General features: G+C 44.1%; 1 protein-coding gene across 2 annotated transcripts in view; it reads left to right on the top strand.

Moving 5' to 3' along the window:
- The first annotated feature begins 3383 nt into the window (after positions 1–3383).
- LOC147895788 (endoribonuclease YBEY, chloroplastic-like) overlaps positions 3384–27328 on the top strand; it is a 43949-nt gene continuing 20004 nt past the window's right edge. The window contains exons 1-7 of one of the 2 annotated variants that reach the window (XM_087382514.1): positions 3384–3826; positions 10786–11001; positions 11075–11170; positions 11265–11469; positions 12340–12420; positions 12574–12674; positions 12764–12856. In XM_087382514.1, coding sequence (XP_087238640.1) covers positions 3452–3826; positions 10786–11001; positions 11075–11170; positions 11265–11469; positions 12340–12420; positions 12574–12674; positions 12764–12856 — 1167 coding nt within the window. In that variant the 5' untranslated portion in view covers positions 3384–3451. The remainder of the gene's footprint in view (positions 3827–10785; positions 11002–11074; positions 11171–11264; positions 11470–12339; positions 12421–12573; positions 12675–12763; positions 12857–27328) is intronic. The other variant, XM_087382515.1, reaches the window with a different exon arrangement.

Raw genomic sequence — 27328 nt, 5'->3', positions numbered from 1 at the left:
CCCCAGTTGAATCAGACCCGGATGATGACGATGAAGACCATCTTGTTGGTGTTTCCTACGCACATGATTCCATCCAAGATTACCCAGTCAAATCTCCGAGACGACAACCAATATGACTACAAAGACAATCTCGCATATGGTAGCAGCGACGCCAAATGCTGAAGGTACGCTCTCCAAGCCATATGCATGCCAAAGACATGATCCCTCCCTTTTGTCTCACAGCTCTGCATGAGCCACTGCAAGTCTAGGATTCTCTACTTCACCTCTGGCCGGGATGTTGCGATCCATTCTCATTGTCTGCTCACTGTAATTTCAGGCCGTTAACCCCCCCCATTTCAACCTGAAGATTTGTCCCAAGATTTCCTCTATACCAAGACTTGCAGGTTGTTTGTTATGACGTGGCAATAGAGAATTGATCTCTCTCTTTTGAGCCTAGTGAGTGACTTCGAGAAAATGTTGCTTGAAATTTGCCTTACTTTGCAACATCGATGGAATTCTCATCACCCCTGATGCTTTCGATGGCACTCTCCCTAATGTGAAGATATCTGACTCGATTAAGCCGCCCTGACCTCTCCTCAAATGTTTACTTTCTTCGGTACGATCGTTCCCACTTGGGGCATTGTTCCAACCAAAGAATTAAAGACCTTTTCTTCAAAGACCCTGCTAAATTGGCATTGTCCAAGTAGAGCCCGCGCAGGTATGCAGGTAAAACCCAAGTAGAGCGCGCGCAGGTATGCAGGTAAAACCCAAGCTCGGTACGGCCTTGGAATTGCTGACGGTCACTTTGAATTGGCACTATCCAAGTAGAGCCTGCGCTGGTATATGCAGGTAAACCCAGGCTCGGTACGGCCTGGGAATTGCTGAGGGTCACTTTGTATTTGAGCGAGCATCTTCAAGACGTAAGAGGGCCTTCCCACGCCAACCAGTGGAGCTTGGGGAGCCCTACTGGCAGGATCCTTTTGCAACCCTGTGCATGCAAAATGCTGAGTGATGCCATTTTCCTGGCAGTGGACTACTGCTCTGGCTGCCTGGATTTTCCAAATTCTAGCCCATCATTCCACTGCTAGACTGGATGAACTGGTAAAATGAGGTTATCATTTTCTGAAATTGCCAATAGCGGTGTTCATTCCCTTGTGCTGAAGACTTGCATAGCAAGTTGCAGGAGGTTTAGCCTGTTTGCTTTTGCTTGCAATTCATCAACATAGACACAGGGTGATGTTATTCCCATGAAACGAGCTGATGCTGAATGGACAGCCTCCGAGTCCCCAGCCTCAGCGAGACGCGAGGAGGCCCTCTAAGCCTTGGCCGTGATGTTATCATTGACCCTACTGTCAGTAAATCCCTTTTCGAGATTGCCAAGAGCATTGATAAGACTCTCAAGCTCTACGAAAATATGTGGCATGCATTATTAGCATGGGAATATGATGAGGATGTGGAAGTCATATTCTCCGACATCAAGGCTTGGCTAGATGAAAGAGTCTCACGAAAACTGCCAAGGAAAGAAGTAGAAGAGGGTTGATTTCCATTTCCTTCTATGGAAAGCCGAATTCAAATGCCAAGCATTGAACACATTGACGAGGATCGGTGGTTCAATTTCTCCTAATCCGTTGAACGTGTTGTAATTTCTATAGTCTTTTGGAAGTGAAAGTACTTTATTTCGATGTCCATATGTCGTGTAGTGTTATTTATTTTCCCAATTATCAAAGGCGAGCTTTTCTTATTCTCCATTTTGCAGTCTTTAGGCCATGACATACTAAGAAAAATCTAGAAGCATTGCATGGATTCTAGGCCACCGCCCACACCATGACATTTGCTCTCCTTACTCCAATGTTTAGGTACACAGAAAGATTCATTTGCATGTTCCATTTATGCTTCAAGGATTGTGCTGCTCTAGCAAGTTTGTTTAAATTTTCTTTATTGTCCTAAACAAGTATGTAGGTGAATAGCCCTTGATGAAAGCCATGAAACTAGCTTATTTAAGCATGCGATGCATAAAGATATCCGTGTAGATATATATGCTAAATGCAAAATGTTATATGATCAATTTAAAGTGTTATGGGCCCAAGAAAGGGTACTTTCCTTGGTTGTATAATTTTTGGAGAGTAAGTTTCCAAGAAATGTGTGGTGATATGCTAAATGCAAAGTACTATAAGCCAAATGCAGATTTCTATGTGCTAAACTCAAATTACTATGTGCTATATACAAATTGCTATGTGCTATATACAAATTGCTATGTCCTAGATCTAAATTGATATGAACCCAAGGAAGGGCACGTTCCTTGGTCTTATAATTTTTGGAGAGGAAGTGTGCCAACTCTCCCCCCACACAAATGTGTGGTTATGTGCTAAATGCAAAGTACTATAAGCCAAATGCAAAGTGCTATATGCCAGATTCAAACTGCTATGTGCAAAATTAAAATTGCTTTGTGTCAAATGCAAATTGAAATGAATAAGAAGACGAATTCTGCAAAAGTATCCAACAAGTGGAAAGTGCAATGTACCAAATGCAAAGTGCTAGGTGCTAAACTCAAATTGCTATGTGCTACATACAAATTGCTATGTCCTAGATACAAATCGATATGAACCCAAGGAAGGGCACGTTCCTTGGTCTTATAATTTTTGGAGAGGAAGTGTGCCAACTCTCCCCCCACACAAATGTGTGGTTATGTGGTAAATGCAAAGTACTATAAGCCAAATGCAAAGTGCTATATGCCATATTCAAAATGCTATGTGCAAAACTAAAAGTGCTTTGTGGCAAATGCAGTTGAAATGAATTAGAAGATAAATTATGTAGAAGTAACCGACAAGTGCAAAGTGCTATGTGCTAAACTCAATTTCTATGTGCTATATGCAAATTGATATGTGCTAGATACAAACCCAAGGAAGAACATGTTCCTTGGTCTTATAATTTTTGGAGAGGAAGTGTGCCAACTCTCCCCCCACACAAATGAGATGCAAAATGCTATGTGCAAAATTAAAAGTGCTTTCTGCCAAATGCAAATTGAAATGAACCCAAAGAAGGGCACATTCCTTGGTCTTATAACTTTGGTAAGGAAGTGTGGTAACTCTTCGCCCATAGTATTATGTGCAGTGCATAAAGTGCTATGTGTTGATTGAATACAAAGTGCTATGTACCAAATTCAAATTGCTATGTGCTGATTCAATTTTCTAGAAACAATAAGTGTGGTTATATCCTAAAATTACAACATAGAAATAAAAACTATTCTATGTCAATACAGCTACGTGCCCGGATCTAGTTAAAATTTGCTAAAATTTGAAGGTGGTAATTACCCAAAACGCAACCCAAGCATGGTGTGGTTAGAGTAATCAAAGTCTGTCGAATGCGAAACATGAGCCTGTGGAAACTTATAGAGAGCTCTCAAGTTGACGGGCTTCTCAACGAACCGACAACGTTTTGAACGAAGGAGAGAGAGGGAGGGAGTGGGCGCTTCATGGCCACTTCCGGTGTGCGCTGTGCTTCTTCCTTCCCCCCCTCCATCTCCCGTCTCCGTTTCCTTCCATTCCACCCCTCCCGTCTCTCATTCTCTCCTCGTCAACATCCCCATCTCCCTCCCATCTTGCCCGGCGTGCCCTGCGATGTTGAACGCCCCGTTTCCTGGCTATTTCATCCCATCAACGCCCGCCCTGCTCTTCATCCACCTTTTTGGAGGGGGTCCGTCTCATTTACTTCGTCACGGCGCGCTGCGAGAACAGCTGGCAGCTCTACAAAATCCCGAAGCCCGAGCGATCCCAAGTCAAAGAAGGAGGCCACCCTAAATGTTCCTTTTTTATTAGAAGATTCCCTCGAGTCGACTCCAGAACTGGAGGTAGGATTGTTTGTTCTTTTCGTACAGCCTAGTCTCCAGCCCAAACCATTTTCTTGTGAGAAAGCAATGGAACGGTATTGCTGTGATTAATTCCAGTGGTGTACGTCTTTGGTGCAAAGTCATCCCGAGTTTTTATGGGGAAACGAGAGGCTGCTAAGAGGTCCCCATTTTATTTTACCAGTAAAGATGCATGCTATTATTGAAAGTATAAGCTCTATGGCAACATAACGAGTAGCTTATGAAGTAGATCACCTTGGGCTGTCCCAATTATTTGTTAAAATAATTATTTAATTGCTAAAATATAAAAAATGTGCAACTCTAAAAGATACGACTGCCTTGACCAAGGAAAAGGGAAATCAACTGCTTCTTTTTACACCCTTAAGTGTACCCAACCTCCAGCAAAAATGGTAGGATTCTACATAAAACTGTATCCGGCACCGTAGCAGGGCCTTGGATAGCTTTCAGGCCGAGCAAGATTGGCCATGAGATCAAACACATGAAAAATATGGGTGACAGCTATTTGTACAGCTGGAACTTGTTATCTTTGATAGAAGACGATATTGTGGGGTGTCCAAACGGACGTGAATAACATGATGCCATGTGTGTGTGGAGGCTGTTGTGGATGATGATGATGATGCTGAGGCTGGAGTTACTGCTGCGGCTGCAACTGATGCTGAGGTTGCAGGCTTCTGCACAGCAATACTGATGGTCTGTAGTCTGCTGTGCATCAGTCGATTGTTTATATTGTTAATTGCATCCTGCTGTCCTATTTGTTGTTTGGGCTGCTCATTTTTTTTGTCTCTCCGCCACCTTTGGCTCTTTTGCCATGTTTTCCCGTTCTCATGCCTCTTCCTGTGTTGCTGTTTTGTTTTTTCAAGGGAGCAGTGCCCTTCATGCCCTGCATTTCTGCAAAAGGGAAAACAGAGCTAGAGGACAGGAAGTGGAAGGCCTGAAAGGGGGCAGGGCAGCAGCTAGTCATGGGATAGGTGGGAGAGCTGTGGGCTGTGTGAAGCAGGGGGTTTTGGGGGGGGGGGCAGTAGAGTGACACACGGGGGGAGTAGGGTACGACAGGGGGCAAGGGAGCAGGGAGCAGAGGGGGAATGGTGGGCCGGGGAGCAGGGATAGGAGGTAGTAGGGAGCAGATTGGGGGGGGGGGGGAGGGACCAGGGAGCGGAGCGGGTGCAATGAGTAGGGGAGAGAATAGAATGGAATAGAATGTTGTATTATCGTCCTCTGGAGGCCGAAAAACAATCCATGGGACCTCATCTGATCAGAGAAGATACAAAAAAGGAAGTCTCTGTCCTCCAAAGAGGAAGGTGTGATATAGTAACACAGTATCACTGCTTTATAGCCTACGACATGGTGCATTGTTCTCTGTGCTTAAGAATCCTACCAATATATGTGCCCAAGATAGGAGGATGTACATGCGTGAGTAGGCTCACAAGATTTGAGTGCCTCTCTATGACATTCTGAAAATCTTTCCTTATGTGGCATGCCAATAAAACATGTGCTTCTGTCTCCACGTCCTGCAAATCACACATTTGGCAAATTCGTCGATCTCTTGAAGTATCTCCCCAGGCTCCTCTCTCCACCTCTAGCATATGAGAACGGGTACGCATACTTGCAATATTACGCCTAACATTAATAGGTATGGGCATGCTTATGTATCTTTGAACATTGTCCTTTGCTTGAGCATATGTGCTCCAATAGCTGGGACTAATATGTTGGCAATAGTATTCAAACTTAGCTCTTTTCTTAGCTGATTGCCATTTATGATGCAATGCTTCAAGGAGCGCTTTTGCAGTGCCTCCTCATCCATTTTGTCTGGGGGGCTATCTAAATATGAGGCAACTTCCCACCTTTGGAACCAGCCATGAATATCTAGCCACCATCCTGAGGATAGTATCTTACTCTTATTTGTTTTTTGAAGTCTTCTACTTGCTTCCCATGCCTTTCTTGGTAGTCTGTGTATGTCCATGGCCTTGACCTTCTTGATGTATTTGAAAACTCTTTCCAATGCCCTTATTTCAATTGGTTTGGTGCCAGTCTCTAGAAGCATGATTGAGTAGGGTGTGGTAATTTTGATTCCCAAGTGCCTTCTGATGAATGATTTTTGCATCTTCTCAATATCATCCCATTTTGATGCTGAGATACTTCCTCCCCAAACTTCCACCCCATATAACACTGTCTGTACAATATATGCATCAAAAAGGATTTGTCTAATACCCCATCTTATAGTGTCACTATTCCTGCAATGATTCTCAAACTGATAGTACTTACCCCACCCTGCATCAATCCTTCTTTGAACACAATCACTCCACCTGTGATTTGCTGGTATATCCACCCCTAGGTATTTGAAAGTTTGCACTCTTTCAATTTGCTGGCCATTGTACATAATATTTGGTGTGTTTGCTGGCTGTACTGTTTTGACTATCATCATCTTTGTTTTGTTGACATTAACAGCAAAGCCACTTTCCACACAAAATTTATGAAGTACACGCATCATCCATCCCACCTTTTCTGCTGTGTGTGAGAAAACAACATCATGTGCATACAACAGCAGTAATACAGCTTATCCCAAGATTTGAGGGCTGTCTATGCTCTTTTCTTGTAGTGTCTCCTCGACCGATTCTTCTAGTCTATCAATGCATAAGCCAAACAATGTAGGTGACAGTGGGCATCCCTGTTTCACCCCCATATTGCTGTAGAACGCTGTTGATAGCCCATTTTTTCCCTTGAGTTGGCATGTTACCTTCTCATATAGCCTGAAAACTGCTATCCTGAGTTGGTGTGGTACTTCCAACTGCAACATTCTCTCCCATAAACTGTTTCTGGGCACCATATCGAATGCTTTCTTAAAATCTATAAAGCAACAAAAAAGGGTTTTGCCTTGTAGCCTACTCTCCTCCATTAAAACTCGTATAGTGACCAGATGATCCACAGTGCTGTGAGCTTTCCTAAAGCCTGCTTGTCCAATGGCCCTTTTTTTAAGCAACTCTGCCCATAGGCTGAGTTCTGACTCAATTATTGTGCTAAACAGTTTTGCCATTGTGGAGCTCACCATTATGGTTCTATAATTGGTAAGTTGATTGCGGTTCCCTCCTTTGTAAAGTGGCTTTATTCAATTCTCTTGCCATTCGGGTGGAAAACCATAGAGCATTGCATCATTGAGTAGCCCTACTAGGCATCTTCATGTGTATTCATTTGTCCATTTTATAAGTTCTGCACTCAATTGCATTGTGTCCGATGCTTTTCCATTAGCCATCTTCTTCAGCCCTTCATTCACATCATCCAATGAAAAGACGTTTGGGCCATTATAATGAACTATCTCTGCTGTCATAGGTGGGGCTTGGGTGTGCACATACAATTGTTTGACATATTGCAGCATTTCTTCGTCTGTGAAGTCCCATATTATGTCTCTTGGTCTACCTTTAGTGCGTCTCCATGTCCCCTTTGGGTTTTTAGCAAAATCGATAGCGTCTTCCCATTCCTTTTCCAGTAAATATTTCCTCTTCTTTCTTCGAGTGAGTGTATGGAAGAGCCTTTCTGCTTTTTTACGTTCCTCATCATCTGTCATTAGTTTCAACTTTATCCTGGCTACTTTGCAATCCTTATCAAACCATTTATTTTGTGGCAGACCCTTCCTGCATGCTTTACCACTCTTTTTCTTGCCTAACGCAATTTCTCCTGCTGAGACCAAAACCCTTCTTGTTTCATCCCAATTTAATTTGCATATATCCTTCATTAATTCGTCAACAACATCAGCATATTTCTCTCTTTGATCTAGGCATAGTCGGAAGGTCCAATGTTCAGCTATTTGCTTTGCAAGTTCTGCTTGATGGGGCATATGCATCTCAACATAGAGGGGGGTGTGATCTGATTCCGGGTACTTAGAACCGATTGTAAAATCAGTCACAAGATGTATTGCATCGAGCGAGATCAATGCATAATCTATTACACTAGATCCTCCACTATGTGGGAAGCATGTTGGTATTCTTGTTTGTGGGTACCCATTCATCTCGATCAAACGGAGGCCATTGATCATGCTGGTTAATGCGTCACCATGTGCATTGACCTTCTTATCATGTGAATGACGGCACCAACTATGATCTATGTGCATTTCCTCTTCTTTGTTGTACTCATGCTCTGTGAGGGGCTGAAATTGTGTGTCCCCTATACGCGCATTCATATCACCCAGCACCATCACGTGTCCTTCAAGTCTGAAATGTGCCACATCCAAGCATAGGTCTCCATATGGATCTGATGCATCTTTACCAAACCTTTGATAAAATGGGGAGTCTTGATGTGGGATATAGCATCCTGCAATAAATAGTGGCATTGACTGCGTTTTGACCTTGATCCATATATACCTTTTATGTGGATCATCTTTGCATATACTCACCATGTCTTCTAAGTGCTCTTTGCATAAGCATGCCACCCCTCCGTGATGTGGCACACATGATGATGTCAACAGATGATGTGGCAGCTGAGCTGGCAGGGGTGATGTGGTGGGTAATGTGTCATTGATGACATGGTAGATGATGTGGCATAGATGACATGGTGAGTGACATGTCATTGATGATGTGGCAGTCAATGATGATGTGGCTGCCACTGTGGCAACTGATGTGTCTACTGAGATGGAGTGCTTACGTGGCAGTCGGTTGCCATGTGTTTGATGACTTGGCATTGGAGATAAGGTTGCCACATGGCACCTATGAGTGGACTTGCCTACATGGCATGCGAGGTGACGTGGCCTTGTGGAGAAGGTTTTGCCATGTGACAAACTTCATACCTCAACTAACCCAATCCTATTCTGACCTATGGTTGAGAGGGCTCGGGTTAGTGAGAACCAACATTTGATTGCCATAGAGAATGCACTTTGTAACCATGAATTGGGGGGAGTCTGCATATGTCCCTTTCCCATGTCTCAGCCAGAAAGATTATATCAGCATTTTCAAGCACGTCATTAAGGCCTGCCCCTTTTTTCCAAGGGAAACCCCTGCAATTCCAAAACATTATCTTGAGACTTTGTTTGGTCCCATGGGTAGCGTACCCCTAGAGATTATTGCCTTCTCTTGCCTCTTGCCTCTTCTTACGGGCCTCATAGAGTTGACGTCTCTCTTCTTGCTGTTTGGGTGTCCTATCCTCAGTCACAAAATAAGAAGTTCCTTTTAGATACACCTTGCTACTATCCAATATAATTGCTCTCTTTCTTGTGTCCATTGTACACACTATTGCTCGATGGTAATCCTTGTTTTCCTGCTTCTTTCCTACCCGGTGAGCTCCAAACACAGTCACATCCTGCATAGCAAAATGCTCTTGAAAGAAATCTGTAATTTCTTTGGCTAGTGACAGGGGTGTTTCTGCATCCTTTTCTGTCATACCTCGTATGACTATATTTTGTGCTCTTTTCTCCCTTTCAATGCATTCTTTTGCATCTATCTCTTGCTCAATATGCACCTCTTTGTTATTGATTTCTTGATTGCTTCCATGCCCCTCTGTATTTGCACCCTTGGCTATCTCAGGCCAAGTAACAGAATGCATCCGTTGCTGTTGTATGATCTTGTTTTCTTCCAAGTCATGTACTCTCTGTTGCAGGTGACCAATGTCCTCAGCTTGCGTGCTCACAACTTGATCTAATTGAGCATTTTTATGCTCTAGATCTTGGCATTTTAGTGCTAGACTCTTTAACTCTTGCTGCTGTTGCATCATTGCTGCCTGAATGGATGCTAGAAAATTCCAAAAGTTTCCTTGTGCTGGCATAAAAGGCGTTGCATTTCCATCTAAAGTGGTAAGTGCCAATTCTTCCAAAGGAGGTGGCAACATTGATGATTTTTGAGGGGTTTCTTTTACTTCTTTTGTCACCTTCTGCACCTCAATCTGTTGACGTACCATCGTTGCTTCAGTTCCTGCTCTTGGCATTGCCTTGATTGGTGTAGAGTGTGAGGAGAGCCCGCTTCTGAGCTCTCTCCTGTTGATCTTTGCTTCAGCCAGGTCTGATCGTGTCAACCAATGATTTATGCTCTCATATAAGCCAGGCAATGTAGTCTGTTGAACAGCAGCAGAAGAAAGCCCTTTGTCAAGTGTCACCAAAGCTCTGATGGAATCTCCGCCCTTGGTAGATATGTCTCGAGCAGGAGAGCAAATAAATCGCGCGACGTGCGAGAGAGAAAAAGAAGCAACAGTTATTGCAGCTCGGCTGAAGAGTAGTGGGGACTAAGGGATCATTACGGTCAACCGCGTTGGGGTATTACCCCTCTTTCGAAGCTGATGGTGCCCTCAGATTTTGAAAGAAAGTTGAGGAACTGTCTTGAAACTGTGACGCGACTGTCGTGCGCGACAGAAAACAGAGAGAGAGAGAGAGATTATGATCACTGCAAACATATACCAGGACCAAATTTGGCATGTGAGGTGGAGACCAGTACAAACAATGCTTAGTAATTTTACTCAAAATGAAAACAGAAAGTGAAGCTATTGTCTTCAAACTTTTTCAATCTTTTCTAGGACGTACTAAGTAGGTTCAGATGAGTGAAGACGAGCTCGGAAAAGTTAGCTAGAAGTTAATGTGCGGAGCTCAAGGAGCCAGATTTATGATACCTATTTTACTTTTTCTTTTAATCCCTGAATTCCTGTGCAACTAGATGGATAAGCTCTTGTAACAGGAGGGAGTCTCAGAAAGGCAAAAGCAGTACATTTCTGATTTTCATACGTTCTAAATGTTTGAATATGTCTTCAGTATTCAAGTATGCACTCTAATGTGTACTTCAATATCATGAATAGCCCTGAAAACTGTCCCAGTCAAATATATTGTCGGCAAAGCAAACAAGCCTGACGATAAAGCTGAACAGATTATATGAGTACTTTTTTTTTTTGATGCAGCCTTGAGTAATACAGAGTTTCTTGTATTTCTACATACTGCAGACAGAGTTTCAAAAATGTCTACTTCTCATTTTGTACAGGGTTTACTTGATCAACTTGAACATGATGGGCCTTTGGCACTGAAGCTGGCACTTGATGGTATTAATGGTTTGACACCATCTGAGGTAGTCGAGCTGTCAGTAGTCATCTGCAATGATGGTTATATACGCAAGCTTAACAATGATTGGCGGGGGGAAGACTCTCCTACTGATGTCCTTTCTTTCCCTCAGGATCCGCCCCCAGAAATGTCATCCATTGTAAGGGCCTTGGCTTCCTTTTTGGTTCTGTGTACTGACTTGCAAAAACTGACCTATTGCTTTTATTGAGCAGTTGCTTTTAGGGGATGTCATCATTTCTGTGGACACTGCTTCACGGCAGGCAAAAGAAAGAGGCCATAGTCTTCTGGATGAAATACGTGTTCTCTTGGTATGATCTTTAATCTGAAAGTTGTCAAATTTGTTTAATTGGGATGGAGCCTTAGAAGCACATCCATGAGTCTTTTGCCATTGACATGGTCAAGCCATGTCTGTCTTCATATGAGTTTCAGATACATGGGGTGCTTCATATCCTTGGTTATGATCATGAAGAAGGCCCAGATGCTGCAGCAAAGATGGAAAATGAAGAGTTGCGCATCTTGCAAAATCTTGGGTGGAACAGTAAGGGCTTGATTACTGCTTCATCTGATGAAACTTCTGGGGAAACACAGCTATCATCAGTGCATAAAGGTATGCATATGGCTGGCATTTCTGGGTCTGATGCCCTGTTTCTGAAATGAAAGTCACAAGATTTGCATTTCTAAAAAATATTGTCAGGCCTCCCTTTTGGAAACTACCCTCGTTCCTGTCCTTGGCTCACTGGGCTCGTCCCTAAAATTTCTGGTAATCTAAGCAACCCGCTACTCGCGAGCTCCTTGCATCTGGCAGTGGAGTCCAGGTCAATGGAGTTTTACTCTTATTCATCTAGAGTAAATGGCCTTGCTAAGATTGATTGGCATAGAACTGATCTCTGGGATAGTGTTCATATGAGTGGAGCATTGCAAAGTCTAGACAGAGAGATCTGGTTTTTCTTGTGATGCTTAGTTGTAGCCTATGGTGCAATCTCTCTCTGCCATATCACAAGACTAGTCAAGCTCGTTTGAGAAATTGGTGAAGCTGTGGGCATCTGTTATGTTGTATTTAAGTTTTTAGTCGTGCGTTTGTCTGCTGGTCACATTCATTAGGTGTTGTGGTGCCTTTGAGTTTTGAACAATATTTTTCTCTGCAGCTGTGGTTAGGGACTGTAAAGTATGGACTGCACTTCTTAGCATTAGCTCCATTCATATCTGAGCATATCATCGTGCCTTGAGAAAGTCTTGAAATAAAAATGTCAAATAGATAGTAGGCATTTCTGAACATAACCGGGCGTTTCGTACTTTTATTTGGGCTATGCTTGTGGGTGCTACTAATGTAGTCCAAAGGCAGACAGAATGATCAGTTTGCAGATTTGCCAGTGGATTCCTGTGTGAAATTAAGACTAACTGTGTCTTTTGAACCTTAGAAGAAGTTTAGTATAAAGCTTTTCAAGTGTTCTTTGTTGAAAGTCTATTTTGAATGCAGACTCGAAGGATCAAACTGTGAAATCGAAGGTGGTGTGGCAAAACAGGCCTCCTTTTAGGGTGCTTCTTTGTGATATGGATGGTATATACTAATTTTCTGTTTCCTCATAATTTCCCGAGGAACACAACAAACACTTTTTGTTTGAAAAGGTGTCTTTGGTAGCATCTCATACGATTTTTATAGATCTAACAAACATTTTTGTTATGTCTTTAAGTGGTGTGATGACCCTTGCAGGTACTTTACTCAATAGTAAGAGTCAGATAACAAAAGAAACAGCTTCTGCTCTTAAAGCAGCTATTGCACGTGGAGTCAAGGTTCTCATTGCGACGGGAAAGGTTCAAAATCATCCTATAGCCTTGATAATTTTGGATGACGAATTATTGTTTGGGTCTGATTTTTGTTGTTGTTGCTGGGTGCCTTGTAGACACGACCGGCAGCGATAACAGCTTGTCAGACTGTTGGACTTGTGGGTGAAAAGGGTGTAGTGTCAGATTCCTCGCCGGGAGTCTTCTTGCAGGTATGCTTTATCTTTTTTTGGTGCTCTAAGTTGAAGTACCAGTCAAAATCTGTTGATGCGACTAAAATTATATATTGACGTAGCAGCTCTTAATAATGGTTATATCTACTTCTTTTGAGGCATAGTGACAGGGGATGAAACTCTTAGCAGAAAGCTTTTCCTCATGCTAATGTGTGAACAAGAGACTGCAAGATGGATATGATGAAATGGAATTTGTTAATGCCACAAAGTCTAATAATTCTATAGCTTTTGACAGAAGACTTGATTTCTGCCCTAGCACTTGGTGGTGGTGACATGCTATTACTATTCGTCTTCCCTTGTTGCCAAAACGGCAAGTTTTCATTCTTGTGTCTCGATCTTCTTCTGTTAGGAAGTTTTCTGACCATACCCAAATTGAGAGAAACACAAGCAAACAAATGTGAGCAGAGGGACCAAGCCTCAGTAAGCGAGAAGTGCAGATGGTTAGAGCCCACCTTGGCTCAATCATGGATCGTTCTCCACATCATGCCACAGCTCTCATGTTGGTGTAATGTAGACCGCAGCTTGGTCTCATATCTGGTCTTTCTTCCACAGTAAATAAATGCAATGGCCCATTCACTTGTTAAATATTTTTGTGACATTAAACCTTCCTCCCACGTTCATCTTATCACTTCTGTCAAGTCAGACTTGTAAACCAAGTAGAGTTAAGGAGCACACGCAGGGGCAAACAAATGTTATGCCCAAGCTGAGGTAATATGACCTCGGAAGGGTCAGTCGACATTTTCCCTTTTGAGGACCAACAATTGTAAACAGTTTGTGTTGCGCTTTATGTAATCTTGAATGGGATTTAATGTGAAGGTCGTCGGTGAGGTGATTTGCATGACTAGGTGAGTCTAAAGGTCGTTACACACCATCACTGCCGGCCCAAGCTATGCCCAGTTTGTGGACACAAGGTGGGCGCGTGTCCATCCGCCACCCCACACTGGGGAGTGGACACATTTTTACCAAACTGGTGTCCGTCCGAAGATGCTTACACACTGCCAGGATGGCAACTGGCGGACATGGGTTAGAATTAAGGATTAATTTGACTAATTATAAGTTTAATATACAAACTTGTCAAAACCCCTGCGCAAGGCAAGATTTGAGATAAATTTCATTGAACTTAGTTGATATATATTAAAATGGTTACAATTACAGGGAGTAGCGGAGTTGAACCCCTTCACCACGCTTTCATGTGGTCTGCCCAGCTCTCTCCGGAAAGGGGGGAGAAGGGATAAAGAGAGGTGCACCATCTATTGGAATATTAGAGGTCACCTCCCCGTCTATGAGCTCCCATATGAGGAGAGCATTGGGGGGGTCTTGAGAGACTGATGCATGGGTAGGGTATTGTCTGCCATGTGGGCAGGAATCAAAGATGGAAGAAAGAGGTACCTATAGAGACCGGCGTGGCTACAACGGACGGAACCTGTGGAAGGAGCAAATGATGGGGACAGCAAGTCTTGGATGTGGCCAGGCAAGAGATGTCATCCACCTCATTGCACCTGTCACCACAATGTAAATATCCTAAGTCAAAGTACAGTCGACCATTTATTTGATCATAATTAAAGAGTTTTCCATCTGGGGTGATTATGGTCAAAAGAGTTTTTCTATTGGTCAAAGAATTGACTACGGTCAAAGATACTTGACTTTGGTCAAGTAAGCTTGATCTCGGTCAGGATGACTTGGTTTATACCAAGAAGGTTAACTGCGGTTAACCAAGATGTGCCAACTTCGGTTGGAGAGACTTGACTATAATTAAGGCACCTCGACCCTTGGTCAAAGCCCCTTAATTATAATCAAGAGTGTTGACTCCGGTCAACCAAAGAATAAATATATTTATATATTTGTTATGTGTGCACATGTGTTTAGTGGGGATGCCCATCGTGATTAGAATTAGTCCACACTGTGTTATTTGCATGCAAAGCGCTAACAATTAATGGGTGCCATGGTGGTGCGCTTTAATTAATTGTTGCAGGTACTAGGAAGAGTTATTTTCCTAAGCGCAATGGAGCCTAACAAGAGTCTAGGAGGCGGTTCGTGTGACCAAGTGCTTCGAAGACTCCAGAGTTGCCCTTAGTGGTGTAATTGGAATTTCATGTTTTGGATTTGTTGAGACAGCTTCTACGCTAAACTATGTACTCAGAATTCTCTTTGCAAGTAATAAAATCCTTCGGGGGGGTCCAGCCCGACTGTTGTCCTGGGCCCTAGGATTGTGTAGAGAGAGAGAGAGAGAGAGAGAGAGAGAGAGAGAGAATGCGAGTGTAGTGAAAAGAGTGTCTGCTGCTGTTACGTGACGCTTCCCTCGAAGAAATGTAACACAGAGCTGTTCGTAGAGAATTGAGCGACAGGGCAGATAACCTTCTGGGTTTCATTGGTATCAGAGCCTAAGGCTCAACCCTTTCTCAAGAGATGACGGTCCAAGGAGAATTGAGGCATGCAATTGGCGTACGGGATGGACGTTGAGGAATGTCCACGCCTGCTAAGTTGTATGGGTTGGTTTGAAAGCCACCCGAGACCTACCAACAGATGCGCATGAAGCCTTTGAAGAGGCCAGCCCAGCTAAGACGCAACAGATACACGTCGGCAAAGAAATTCCTTCACGTGGCGAGACGTTTTCACACAAGCGTAGGCTTGAAACAGCAAGGTGGCGTCGTGTTCTTTCGGGAGTATGAAACGCTTCATGGGATATTTGCGTGGAAGAGCAGTTCCACGGAAGACATAGTGATAGATTTCCTCGCTAATAGGCGCCTTCTTGTGCGTTGAAGCTTTCACGCTGGCGCTTGTTTGTGAATGGCGAAGGCAGCGAGAAAACGAGACGCTGCACGGAAGAAGATGCATTGAAATGTTTGTGAACGAGGGGCGTAATGCGCGACGTGCTATGGTCTACAGAATTCCATGGCTTGCGCCCAACGTCTCTGACCTTAGGCTGATGTGGCAGCCCACCCGATGTGACAGATCTGACACGTGTTACTGACGTGGCAGGCAAGGCAGCCAGAGCTGACGTGGCCTCCAGCTCGGAGCTGACGTGGCACAGGCGACACATGGCAGTGCACAGAACAGTCCTGATGTGTCATTCTGACACGTGTCAGCTGATGCGGCAGACCCATGTGCAGGGATGATGTGGCATGCACGTGTGAGATGACCTGGCATTCTGACAGGTGACATGGATGCTGACATGGCTGACCAGGGGTTAATTTAACTTAACCTTGGTTAGTGGACTGGTTAGAGGTCCAGTTAATTGACCCAACCAGACTAGTCTGGTCACTGTAACCAGACTGTGACCAGTCCAGTTAGTCTAGTTGCAGACTAACCAAATCAGAACCAGTCAGTCTGGTTAGAGTAACCAGCAGTTACCCATCTGGTTATTGTCCAAAAAAAAAAGGACAGTTACAGAGACTGTTTCTGCTAGCAGTTTTCACCTACTTGAGAGAGTATTTACTGTCAGAAAAAGCAGAAATCAGAGAAAATCAGAGATTTGCAAAAAAAGAGTATGCATGCCTTTGAGCAGTGAGAAGAGGGAAAAACAAATGCATTCTGAGTGCTTTTTGCAGCAACTAGAAAAGGGGCAACATAGAGTTGATGCTTTGGCCACTTTGTGGGTATATGCTTGAAATTGACAGCCCATTACTAGCACAAGTTGTGAATGCAAGACACTTGTTGTTGAGTTAATTTTCTATTTGAAAAGTAAAGGCAACGTGCATCAGTTGTATACACAGTGTGTGAGAAACTTGCAGATCTCAGACAAGTTGCAGGAGAATGGCTCAATCACCTATCCAGTGGGATTCACAAGATAGGGATGCACATCCAAGACAGAGAAGTGTGCAGCAAACTCAGCAAGAATTTGAGCAGATGGTACGCATTCGTATGCAGAAGATGGAAAATCTCAGAAGGGATCCAAGAGCTTAGCATTTGTTTCAAGCAGAAACTATGCCTAATGCAGCTTATGATGTGCCAATGCCAGAGGCACACTCTCGTGCACAGCTCGAGAGAGAGGGATCTCATAGGGGACGGTCTCATAGCAGGAAGAGATCGAGGTATCATCACTGATCTCCAAGCCCTTCACCGTCTACTACATCGAGCTTGACTTCTATATCTTCTTCTTTATCAGATAAACCATCCAGGAAAAGAAGGAAACACAAGAAGTCTAGGAAGAGCAAGTCTTCGAGAGAGACCAAGGAATTCAAAGGTGGAGGTAAATCTGTCAAGTTTATGACCTATAATGGACAATATGGTCATACAGACAAAGCATTGTAGTTCATCAGGCAGTTTGATGTTGCATTCGGTACAGAAAAGTTTTCAGAATCCTCCAAGTTGAGAATGGTCAGTTTGCACTTGACAACGATAGCTAGTGCATGGTGGAGTGCACAGACCACAGATGGGTCAGCCCCAAAGAGGTGGAAGGGCTTCAAGAAAGCCTTCTACCAGCAGTTCATGCCTAAACAGTTTAGAGATCATGTTCTTCAAGATTGGGACAGTTTGCATATGGGTGCAGGAGATACAGTGGATGTGTACAACCAAAAGTTTTCGGATGCTTATTTATAGGTTGCACCTTTCAAAAAGATCTCCAAAAGAACCCAAATGAGAAAGTACAGAGCAGGTCTCAGTCCAAAAATTCAGGCAATGGTGAATGCTTTGGGGGCAAAGAACATTCAGGACATTATGCATTCAGCTTCAGTAGCTAGTCTCGTGCCATTACAAGATCCATTTACAGTGTTATCCTTGCATGCAGGAGGTGCTGAAAGGAAGAACTAATTTTTTAGAATCAGAAAAGAAAGAGTATCCCAAGGTTGAAAAGAAAGGGTTTCAGCCTGAGAATCCGAGGGGTTCTGAGCTTTCAAAGTCATATAAAGGCAAATCCCCATTCACTCCTGAACAGATAGCTGAATTCCGCAAAGATGGGAAATGCTTTAGATGTGGGAAAGAGGGGCATATGGCTGCCCAGTGCCCTAAGAACCCTTCAGGTTTTAAGGAGCAGAAAAAGCCATAAGTACCACCGAGGCCAATGGTGGGAGCAGTCCCAGATGTTTTGGGTAGTACCTCAGACCCAAAGGAAAAAGAACTTTTGCTATCATGGGGGAAAGATAAGAGATCAGCAAGCATTAATCCTATTTGATTCAGGGTCTACAGACAATTTCATATCCGAAGATTTAGCCCTGAGATTAGGGATTAAAACTGAAGAGTTGGGTAGAGCTCTTGATGCTAATCAAATGTTCCAGGGAAATCCAGTGCAAGTTACTTCTTTGATTGGAAAGCTTCGTGTCCATGTGCAGAGCTATGTAGATTAGGAGGACTTCTTAATTTCTCCTCTCAAGCAGCATGATGTTGTACTTGGTACACCGTGGTTCCATAGGAAGGAAGTAACGATAGAATACCCTGAGAGGGTGCTGAGTTTTATCCATAGGGGAAAAAACCAGCGTTTAGTTGCGAGGAATAAAGGGGAGACTATCCCCATTGTATCTGATGTTACATGTGGTAAAGCAATAAAGTCTACAATTCCCGTGTACAAAGAGAATGATATGCATGCTGAAATGAATGATGCAGACAAAGATAAATTTCAGTTTCTTGTAAACTTTAAAGATTGTTTTTTAGATGCTTTGCGAGGGGAGTTACCCCGAGAGAGACCAGAGGATCATTAGATAGAGTTAATGCCTGGTAGTGAGCCACCAAATAGACTACTTGATAGAGTCAGTGCGACTCAGAGAGAGGAGATTATGGCTCAGGTGCAGGACTTGCTGTCCAAAGGGTTGATACAGCCTCAATTCGAAGTGTGATATACTTTTGGGGTTTTGACGTACGGAAAGAAGTTGATTTTTTTTTTTTCTATTTTCCCTTTTGAAAGAATGGAGGCAGAGGGACAAGATTCCAAGGTAAATCTTGGCGAATCTAGAGCGCAGTCTACACGACAAGTGTCCCATCACACAACACCTACTTTGGTGGGTAGGATTTTTGTACTAGAAGATGCTTTACAGCAGACCATGAACCAGCAGCTTCAAGTGAATGTTGGTCAAAATCTAGAAATGAAAAGGGCAAAGCTCTAGCAGAGCCAGAGCCCAGTATACACTCATCAGAACGTGCGAAGGTCAAGGTACCTAATATTGCCAACTAGAACCAGAGAAGTACACTGGTCGGATGACCGAGCGCAGTTCTGATGTGATCGAGGTTTCGTTACACAAGTGGGAAGAAGCCTTCGCCATTTGTGAAATCAGATCTGATCTAAAGAAAATCCGCGAGACCACTCACCTGTTTATTGAGGCAGCGGATAGATGGTGGATTAAGCAACAGAAAGATCAAGTTGCCCCTACCACCTAGGAAGGGTTTAAAGCTGAATTTAAGAAACACTTTCTTCCACCCCACGAAGAGTCCCGAGCTTGGGATGCTTATAGAAACCTTCGCCAGAGGAATTTGTCGGTGGCAGAGTACACTGACAAATTCAGGGAATGTGTTATGAAAATAACAGACCCTCTCCCTATGTCGGTTCAGTTGAAAGACTATATCTATGGACTGAACGACAAGATTAAAATGGAAGTTCGTGCTAAATATGTGACTACATTAGATAAATCTATTGCATCCTTTTGCTGTACAAAAGTAAATAGACTGCAAGCTGAAAATTTGTATAAAAGGAAAAAAAAAGATGCTCCCTGGATGTTCCACGTAGTGCAGATGTCCCGAACTTCCTTCTTCTGCCCAAGCCTTTGGAAGTCTCTAGATTTTTGTAAAACTCTGTCTTTCTGACAGGAAATTAACTGACAGCAGATAAGTGGAAACTGGTGACCTCCTTTTTGCTCACTAGTACTTTTAGTACAGAAGAAAGATGGTTCTTTTCGAATGTGCATTGATTACCGTGCATTGAATAAATGACCTTCAAAAATAGATTCCCAATACCACACATAGATGATGTGCTTGACCAGCTCAGAGGAGCAACAATTTTCAGCAGGATAGACTTGAAGAGTGGTTATCATCAAGTCAGAATACAACCACAAGATGTGCATAAGACAGCTTTTCGCACTACATTTGGGTTGTATGAATACTTAGTGATGCTTTTGGGTTGACAAATGCTCTAGCCACATTCAATAGAATGATGGATCGCATCTTCCGAAAGTGCATGCATTTCACAGGTATTTTCTTTGATGACATCCTAGTCTTTTCAAAGATAGAAGAAGAGCACCGGGAACATCTTGCTTTGGTGTTTCAAGAACTTCGAAATCATCAGCTTTTTGCCAATAGCAAGAAAAGTGAATTCTTTTTGGAAGAGATCCATTATCTGGGGCACATAATATCCAAGAATGGGATACAGATGGATCCAGCAAAGATCCGAGCCATCCAAGAATAGCCTGAGCTGAAAACTGTGCATGAAGTTCGTAGTTTTTTGGGACTTTGCTCCTATTATAGGAGATTCATCAGGCATTTTGCTGATGTTGCAGCTCCACTACATGACCTTACTAAGAAAAATGCAGCCTTCACGTGGGGAATGTCACAGAAGAAAGCATTCAATACACTCAAGGAGAAGTTGACTACAGAGTCTATTCTTGAAGTCTCGGATCTGTATCAATCTTTTGATATAGGAGATTCATCAGGCATTTTGCTGATGTTGCAGCTCCACTACATGACCTTACTAAGAAAAATGCAGCCTTCACGTGGGGAATGTCACAGAAGAAAGCATTCAATACACTCAAGGAGAAGTTGACTACAGAGTCTATTCTTGAAGTCTCGGATCTGTATCAATCTTTTGATGTTGATTGCGATGCCTATGGAGAGTGTGTTGGCGCTGCATCACATCAGAATGGACATGTAGTAGCATACGAGAGCTGAAGATTGCGTGATGCTGAGAGATATCTGGGACTCTATGAAAAAGAATTGTTGGCTGTAGTTCATGCTGTGAACACATGGAAGCATTATCTTTTGGGTGCAGATTTTACTATTAAAACGGATCACCAAAGTCTGAGATATTTTCTAACTTAGACAAAACTCTGCGAGAAGCTTTTGATGTTGATTGCGATGCTTGTGGAGAGTGTGTATCAATCTTTTGATGTTGATTGCGATGCCTGTGGAGAGTGTGTTGGGGCTGCATTACATCAGAATGGACATGTAGTAGCATACGAGAGTCGAAGATTGCGTGCTGCTGAGAGATATCTGGGACTCTATGAAAAAGAATTGTTGGCTGTAGTTCATGTTGTGAACACATGGAAGCATTATCTTTTGGGTGCAGATTTTACTATTAAAACAGATCACCAAAGTCTGAGATATTTTCTAACTCAGACAAAACTCTCCGAGAAGCATATGAAATGGGCAAATATGCTGTCAATGTATCATTTTCAGATTGTCCATACTCTAGGAATTCGGAACAGAGTGGTAGATGCCTTGTCCCGAAGACCCCAGGTCAATAATGTGACCATTGCTTATCATCAGGATTTGGAAGGCATGAGGGAGCAATATGCTAATGACACAGATTTTGGTGAGATTTTACAGCAAATGCAAGAGGGACAGTCCACGAGTCACTTTTCCCTGAAAGATGGGTATTTAATGAAAGATGACTGCCTATGCATCACCCAGGAGATGAGGAAAAAGATTTTGGAAGAATGCCATGCACCTCCCTATGCTGGACATAGAGGAATTTTAGCAACAACTCTAGCACTAGAGAGGTATTTCTTTTGGCCAGGGATGCGGAAAGATATACATCAGTTTGTCATTGAATGCCTTACGTGTCAGAAAGTGAAGTAAGACGGAAGACACCTGGCCTACTTATGCCTCTTTCCGTGCCTCAAGCCCTGTGGGAAAGTATTACAATGGACTTTATTTTTGATGTCAAGGAATGATGGGATTTGGACTATCATTGATAGATTTAGCAAGCAAGCTCATTTCATTCCGGTTCGTAAAACCATAAAGGCAGATCATATGGCTAAGCTTTTCATGGCACAGATCTTTAAGCATCATGGTATTGTAAGAAAATAATACAACGTATGTGCTCAACAGATAACAGGATCTCGTACGCAAGAGAGCAAACCAGACAGTATGGAGAACCAAAAATTTGATTACTGTAGAACTGATACAATAGATGGCGCTGCCTCCCAACCGTGCGCTCCTGTGAGAGAAGCTTCGATGGCGTGCTGGAAACAGTAGAGGACGGAGGCTGGATGCTAAGGAATCAGGGTTGCTGTAGCCAGTGATGAAATGGGCTTTCATGGGCTTGCTTTTATATAGCCACCAGTCGTAGTCGGTTGGGCTCAATTGGGTGACCGACCCAGTCCGCCCAAAACGGTCGGTCTCGAAATAGGCCACCGACCACACGATAGAACTGGTGCGCAAAATAGAGCAACTGACCTACTCTCATCGTTCGGCCCACAGCCATCCGGGATCATCTGGGACTCCAAACGGGTCCCGCAACCCGAGAGTGGGCTGCCCCGAGAAATGCTCCGTCTACCCTCAATGCGGTCAGTCATGGGATGTCTTCTCGTACTTGCATGTAGCCTAGTTGGCAGTGTGCCAACTCCGTCTAGCCATCAGGCCACACATGGCCCCCATCTGGTGTCCAAACCAGGACCTACCGGATAACCGAGCTACTCAAATGCCTTCTCCTCATATGGGGGGCTCACAAGTAGAGTTAGCTGGTTCCCGCGTAGTTACACGAGAGTGGAGCATTGATATCTAACACCCCCCCTCAATGTCCACGTGTAAGTGAACTTACTTTTTTGGTCCAATGCCAAGTCGATGAAGATGCCTCTCCAACAAGTCTCTTCCAAGAGCCTTTGTGAAGATGTCCGCAGCATTCTCTGTAGTCGGACAGTACACCAAGTCGACCTCTCCATCCATGATGAGCTGTCGTACAAAGTGATATTGAATCTCAATGTGTTTTGTGCGAGCGTGGAACACAGGGTTCTTTGCAATCGCCATGCAACTCTGATTGTCACATCATACTGCGTAGGCTTGTTCTGCACTGCACCCATGTCCCCCAGAATCCTCCTCAACCACTTTGCCTCGCAAGAAGCAAAGCATGCTGATTTGTACTCAGCCTCGGTAGAAGAAAGAGCAACTGTGGGTTGCTTCTTGCTGACCAATGACACAGCTCCAGATCCAAGTGAGAAACAATAACCTGTCACTGATCTCCTGCTGTTCACGTCTCCTGCCCAATCCGAGTCACAGAATCCGGTCAAGATGTTGCCCTTGGTATAGGTGATGCCATAATCAAGATGTATTTCAGCACCCGTATCCCTGCCCTTCAATGGTTCTCCCGGGGCTTATTGGAAAACCTACTTAGTATACCAGTCGCAAAGCTGATGTTCGACCGTGTGTTGTACAAGTAAATCAAACTGCCCACAAGCCTTCTGTACTTCGCTTCGTCCACCAGTGGTGATGAATCCTCGTTTGAGAGCTTCACGTCAACCTCCATAGGGGTACCAACTGTTTTGTACTCAGCCATGCCAAATGCCTTCAGTATCTCTCCAGCATACTTCAGCTATGAAATGAAGATCTGTTTCGGCTCTTGCCAAACTTCAATCCCCAAACAGAAATGCATCAGTCCGAGGTCTGTCATTTCAAACTCTCTTCCTAGCAAATACTTTGTCTGCGAGATCTTCTCTTCATGGTTCCCTGTTATGACAAGGTCGTTCACATAAAGGACCACGATCATACACCTGCCTCCTCTGAAGATATACAAATTTGCATCTGATGGGCTTCTCCTGAACCCGTTTTGCAGAAAGTAGGCATCAATTCGCTGGTACCACGCTCGTGGGACCTGTTTCAGTCCGTAAAGTGCCTTATTCAGTTTACAGACTTTACCTTTTGAACCGGGGATCACAAAATCTGGTGGTTGTTCCACGTATACCTCCTCCTTGAGACCCCCATTCAGAAAGGCGGATTTTACATCCATCTGAAATACGGGCCAACTTCCCTGGGCAGCTAAAGTCAAAACACTGCGAATTGTGGTTAGTCGAGTTGTGGGAGCAAAAGTATCCTGATAATCAAAACCATGTACCTGTGCGAATTCTTTTGCCACGAGCCGAGCCTTGTACTTATCCAACGTGCCGTCGGACTTGTACTTTGGTCTTGTACACCCACTTGGTTCCGATTACCTTGCGTTTGGGTGGTCGCTCCACAAGGTCCCAAGTATTGTTCTTCATTATGGAGCCATACTTCGACTGCATAGCCTCCATCCACCTATCATCTCCCTGTGCCTCTTGAAGACACTTGGGTTCATCAGCACGGATCACCTCTGTCATGAAAGCATAGTTGACCAAGTGTTCCTGCGCTCTTCTTTGCTCCTCTAATCTCTTGGACCGGTGATGTTCGGATGGTTCCTCCTCAATGGCTGGAGGTTCTCTGCCGTCCAAAAGCTGCTTTATCCACTTCGGGATTGGCCGTTGCTGTTGTGGTTCTGCAGGCTCTTCTTCATCTTCTTTATCTTGAATGCTCCCAAGCACCGTTGAGGGAGTTCGGTCTGCTGTTTGTGGTGTTATTGGATGGATATCCTGGTTCTGGTTGTCTGGGAAGGAAGCATCCTCCTCCAATTGATGCGGCTGTTCTGAGAAGACCACATCGCGACTTACTATCACCTTCTTGGTAACAGGGTTATAGAGACGGTAACCCTTTGCCTCTTCACTGTAGCCCAAGAAAATACACTTTCGGCTCTTCGGTTTTCATTTGGTCCTGTTAGCATCAGGGACATGCACAAAACAGTCACTTCCAAAAACTTTGAAATGTGTAGCTGAAGGTTTCTACCAGAAAAGGCCTGTAGTGGAGTCATCCCATTCACAGCTTTCGTGTAGCTACAATTCAAAATGTAAACTGCAGTGTTACATCTTTCCCTTTCATCATACTCATGTTCATTTCACAGATGACGCATATCTTGCGTTTTGCTACTCCATTTTGCTATGATGTATGTGGCGGGGATTTCTGCCTCTTGATCCCGTGACTTTTGCAGTAACTCTCGAATTCAGTGGATGTGAACTCTCCACCTCTGTCTGATCTCAATTTCTTCACCTTCTTCCCCGTTTCTTTCTCGACCATTACATGCCATTCCTTGAACTTACTAAAAGCCTCGTCTTTAGTCTTCAGGAAGTATACTTTCCACAGAGGTCCGTGTGAACGAACTCTATAGAAGCCTTTGCCCTGCTGGCCTCTTTAGGAAAGGGCTGCCGATGCTGCTTACCCATCATGCAAGCTTCACATACATCGGGCAAATCTGAAATTTTTGGTAGGTTTGCAATCATTCGACTTTTATGCATCTCCTTCAAAGAACTAAGGTTTAGATGACCAAACCTCTCATGCCATAGCTTAGTGTTCTTCACATCCGCTCGAGCACTGAAAGCTGAGAGTTCGTAGATGTTGTTGCGCCGTGTACATTTACCAACAACCTTTCCTTGAAGATCCAGGATTTGTGCACCATTCTTATCGAATTGAACTTTGAGGTCCCGATCCGTGATCGCAGAAACGGACAACAAGTTCCTCTTGATATCTGGCACATAAAGAACATCGGACAACTGTTTTACAACTGCATCTAACTTGAGAGCAATCTTACCTTTTCCTTTTGCTGGACATTTTGCATCATTGCCGATTGCTACCAGGATGTCATTCCCTACCGGCTGTATAGAGGTATACCAATCCTTCTGACTGGTCATGTGGCGTGATGCACCACTGTCAATGATCCAAGGTTCGTGCGCAGGTACATGAACTGCCTCCGTGCAAATCTCCTCAATTGCGATGAACAGCTCTACTGATACTGACTGCGCGCTGTTGCTGGACTCTTTCTTTACTCCGTTCTTCTCATCTGTAATCTTCTTCCGGCACTCATTCTGCTTGTGCCCTGCCTTGTTGCAATAGACGCACTTGATCTTCTTCTTTCTCTTTTTATCATCAGAAGAAGATGGGTTACCAGAGTCCTTACCCTTACCTTTCTTTGATCCAGCGTAGAAAGCCGAATCTTCTCCAGTCCTCGTCTTTTGACGCATCTCCTCCTCTAGAAGCATCGTGCTGAAATCCTCAAAGTTGAGGGGCGGATTTCTGTTCTGCGTATTCAGCGCCGTAACAAGACCGTCGTACTTTGGTGGGAGAATCCGTATACACCTTCGTGCTAGATTCTCGCTGGTGATGGTGATGCCAATCGCAGTCATCTGATCGCGCAGATTCTTCACCCTGGTGATGAACTTCTCTGCCGCTTCAGACTCAGACAATTTCTCATTCGCGAGTTGAGTCTCCAGATTTTGAATCCGCGTTTGATTCGTTGTCTCGTACTGATTTTTCGAGACCGTCCATGTCTCCTCCGCTGTGGTGACATGTTGAATTAACGCCATGACGGAATCACTTACACTGCAGACAATAGAACACAGCGCATCTGCATTTCTTCTTGTCCACGCAAGAATCTCATCCGTAGTTGGTACTATCTGTTGTCCTGCATTGGCTGGATCCGGTCTCGCAACCGGCCTCATGTCCACCCCAGTAGCAGTGTCCCAAAGCCATATGCGCTAAGGATGATCTTTATCTTGAACTTCCAGAGTAGATAGTTAGAGCCGTCCAACTTTTTTGCTTTCGCCGAACGGTGGGATTCGCAGTCTTGCGGGCTGGGCCATCTCTCACAATCTGCTCACAAATAGAAACACACTACCAAATCTTCTTGCTAGAGTCCAGGCTCTGATACCATGTAGGAAAATAATACAACCTCTGTGCTCAACAGATAACAGGATCTTGTACGCAAGAGAGAAAACCAGATAGTATGGAGAATCAAAAATTTGATTACTGTAGAACTGATACAATAGATGGCGCTGCCTTCCAACCGTGCGCTCTTGTGAGAGAAGCTTTGATGGCGTGTTGGAAACAGTAGAGGACGGAGGTTGGATGGTAAGGAATCAGGGTTGCTGTAGCCAGTGATGAAATGGGCTTCACGGGCTTGCTCTTATATAGCCATCAGTCGTAGTCGGTTGGGCTCAATTGGGTGACCGACCCATTCTGCCCAAAACGGTCGGTCCCGAAATAGGCCACCGACCACATGATAGAACCGGTGCGCAAAATAGAGCAACTAACCTACGGGGTTTGTTCGGCCCACAACCATCCGGGATCATCTGGGACTCCAAACGGGCCCCGCAACCCGAGAGTGGGCTGCCCCAGGAAATGCTCCGTCTACCCTCAATGCGGTCAGTCATGGGATGCCTTCCCGCACTTGCATGTAGCCTAGTTGGCAGTGTGCCAACTCCGTCCAGCCATCAGGCCACACATGGCCCCCATCTGGTGTCCAAACCAGGACCTACCGGATAACCGAGCTACTCAAATGCCTTCTCCCCATATGGGGGGCTTACAAGTAGAGTTAGCTGGTTCCCACGTAGTTACACGAGAGTGGAGCATTGATATCTAACAGGTATGCCTAAGTCCATTGTCAGTGATCGAGATCCCAGAATGACTAGTCTATTCTGGGGAGGAATATGGGGTCGAATCTGAATTTTTCTTCTTCTTTCCATCCCCAGACAGATG

This window comes from Dipteris shenzhenensis, chromosome 12, assembly GCF_047967505.1.
Source record: "Dipteris shenzhenensis isolate YYH24624 ecotype China chromosome 12, Dip_SZ_1.0, whole genome shotgun sequence".
Classification (NCBI taxonomy): Eukaryota; Viridiplantae; Streptophyta; class Polypodiopsida; order Gleicheniales; family Dipteridaceae; genus Dipteris; species Dipteris shenzhenensis.
Note: the sequence above shows the minus strand (reverse complement) of the source record. Positions and strands in the feature narration are given on the sequence as shown.